The sequence below is a fragment of the Babylonia areolata genome, chromosome 19 (genome assembly GCF_041734735.1).
Source record: "Babylonia areolata isolate BAREFJ2019XMU chromosome 19, ASM4173473v1, whole genome shotgun sequence".
In the NCBI taxonomy this organism is placed as follows: Eukaryota; Metazoa; Mollusca; class Gastropoda; order Neogastropoda; family Buccinidae; genus Babylonia; species Babylonia areolata.
In genome coordinates, this window is record NC_134894.1 from 64,853,848 (window position 1) to 64,856,347 (window position 2,500).

Consider the following 2,500-nt stretch of genomic DNA (forward strand, 5'->3'; position numbering starts at 1 on the left):
GTGATGTGGTGTGATGTGATGTGGTGTGGTGTGGTGTGATGTGGTGTCAACAGCCCCACGCCGCTCCCCTCAAGATGCTGTACACTGTGGGGTACGGGGTGTGTGATGTGATGTGATGTGTAGTGGTGTTGTGTGATGTGGTGTGATGTGATGTGGTGTGGTGTGGTGTGATGTGATGTGATGTGATGTGTAGTGGTGTTGTGTGATGTGGTGTGGTGTGGTGTGGTGTGGTGTGGTGTGATGTAATGTGTAGTGGTGTGGTGTGGTGTGGTGTGGTGTGGTGTGGTGTGGAGTGGTGTGGTGTCAACAGCCCCATGCCGCCCCCCTCAAGATGCTGTACACTGTGGGGTACGGGGTGTGTGATGTGTAGTGGTGTGATGTGATGTGGTGTGATGTGATGTGATGTGATGTGATGTCAACAGCCTCATGCCGTCCCCCTCAAGATGCTGTACACTGTGGGGTACGGGGGGGTGTGGTGTGATGTGATGTGATGTGGTGTGATGTGATGTGATGTGATGTGATGTGATGTGATGTCAACAGCCACACGCCCCCCCACCCCGCTCAAGATGCTGTACACTATGGGGTACGGGGTGTGTGTGGTGTGATGTGGTATGGTGTGGTGGGATGTGGTGGGATGTGATGTGGTGTGCTGTGCTGTGGTGTGATGTGTGATGTGATGTAATGTCAACAGCCACACGCCCCCCCACCCCTCTCAAGATGCTGTACACTATGGGGTACGGGGTGTGTGTGGTGTGATGTGTGGTGTGGTGTGGTGTGGTGTGATGTGTGGTGTGGTGTGGTGTGGTGTGGTGTGATGTGATGTGATGTGATGTGATGTGGTGTGGTGTGGTGTGGTGTGGTGTGGTGTGGTGTGTCAACAGCCTCACGCCGTCCCCCTCAAGATGCTGTACACTGTGGGGTACGGGGTGTGTGATGTGGTGTGATGTGATGTGATGTGGTGTGATGTGATGTGTGGTGTAGTGTCACGTAATGTGGTGTGATGTGGTCTGGTGTGGTGTGGTGTGATGTGGTGTGGTGTGGTGTGGTGTGGTGTGATGTGATGTGATGTGATGTGATGTGGTGTGGTGTGGTGTGGTGTGGTGTGGTGTGATGTGGTGTGATGTGGTGTCAACAGCCCCACGCCGCTCCCCTCAAGATGCTGTACACTGTGGGGTACGGGGTGTGTGGTGTGATGTGATGTGATGTGATGTGGTGTGGTGTGGTGTGGTGTGATGTGGTGTGGTGTGGTGTGATGTGGTGTGGTGTGATGTGGTGTGGTGTGGTGTGATGTGGTGTGGTGTGATGTGATGTGGTGTGGTGTGATGTGGTGTGGTGTCAACAGCCCCACGCCGCTCCCCTCAAGATGCTGTACACTGTGGGGTACGGGGTGTGTGGTGTGATGTGGTGTGATGTGATGTGGTGTGGTGTGGTGTGATGTGATGTGGTGTCAACAGCCCCACGCCGCTCCCCTCAAGATGCTGTACACTGTGGGGTACGGGGTGTCCCTGGCCTCCCTCATCGTCGCCGTCATCATAATGTGTTGCTGCAGGTAGGGTGGTGATGATGACGATGTTTATATGGTGATGATAGTGATGATAACGATGTTTATGTAGCCGTGTCCCGAGTGGTTCTAATAGGGTACGGCACAAAAGACTTAACTAAATGATTGATTGAATGAAAGGATAGACAAGATCCCACGCACAGGCCAGGAACATATAAAGGCCAGTCACAAATGGGTTTTTCTATTGTTTTATTTACAGTATTCTAAAAGAAGAAGACTAAGAAGAAGAAATAATGAGAAGAAGACAATGCTAAGAGAAGACAACTAGGAGAAGAACTAAAAGAGAAGAAGACTAGAAGAGAACTAGTCTAAGAGAAGACAGTGCAGCGATACGTAGCGAAGTGTCACTGTTGTGAGAACACACCCGACACACTGCCCGCGACACAGCAAGAGACAAAGAGAACAGGTGCTGGCCGCGGCTGGCTCGGGTGTGGAAGTGACCACTCATCACCCGCTCGGCCAATTTATACAAATTAGGCGAACTACAAAGACAATCACGTGGGCTGCAAACCAGATCGTCACTAATCTGAAGAAATCTGATGAGAACTGTGCTTGTTACAAGGTGTTCAGTGACAGATTTCTAGATGATTACTGAACCGATTTGCATCGGATAAGTTGCAAAAGAAAGAGCTCAACGCCTACTTTATAATGAGTGTAAAATGAAGTGTTGATTATTTAAGATGAATTTATAATCTTAATTTAAGTCACCTGAACAGGGTCAGTTTTAACGAGCTCGTCGCTGAAAATTACAAACTGCGTTAAATCAGTTTCACGTAGGCAAACATAAATGGAATAGATTTAAAGATGGAATTAAGACGATTCTGCCAGTATATAATACTAGTAGTTTACTGATCTGACAAAAGAGCTATTAATTAAATACTGTGGAACAGAAACACAAGTTTGCTCTCAGCCAATGACGTATCGCGACGCGACACTGGT

The 2,500-nt window shown here is 49.3% G+C and overlaps 1 protein-coding gene across 2 annotated transcripts in view; it reads left to right on the forward strand.

Annotated features, from left to right (window-relative positions):
• LOC143294405 (secretin receptor-like) overlaps positions 1 to 2,500 on the forward strand; it is a 390,191-nt gene that overhangs the window by 344,565 nt on the left and 43,126 nt on the right. For both annotated transcript variants that reach the window (XM_076605882.1, XM_076605883.1), the window contains exon 5: positions 1,455 to 1,549. In XM_076605882.1, coding sequence (XP_076461997.1) covers positions 1,455 to 1,549 — 95 coding nt within the window. The remainder of the gene's footprint in view (positions 1 to 1,454; positions 1,550 to 2,500) is intronic.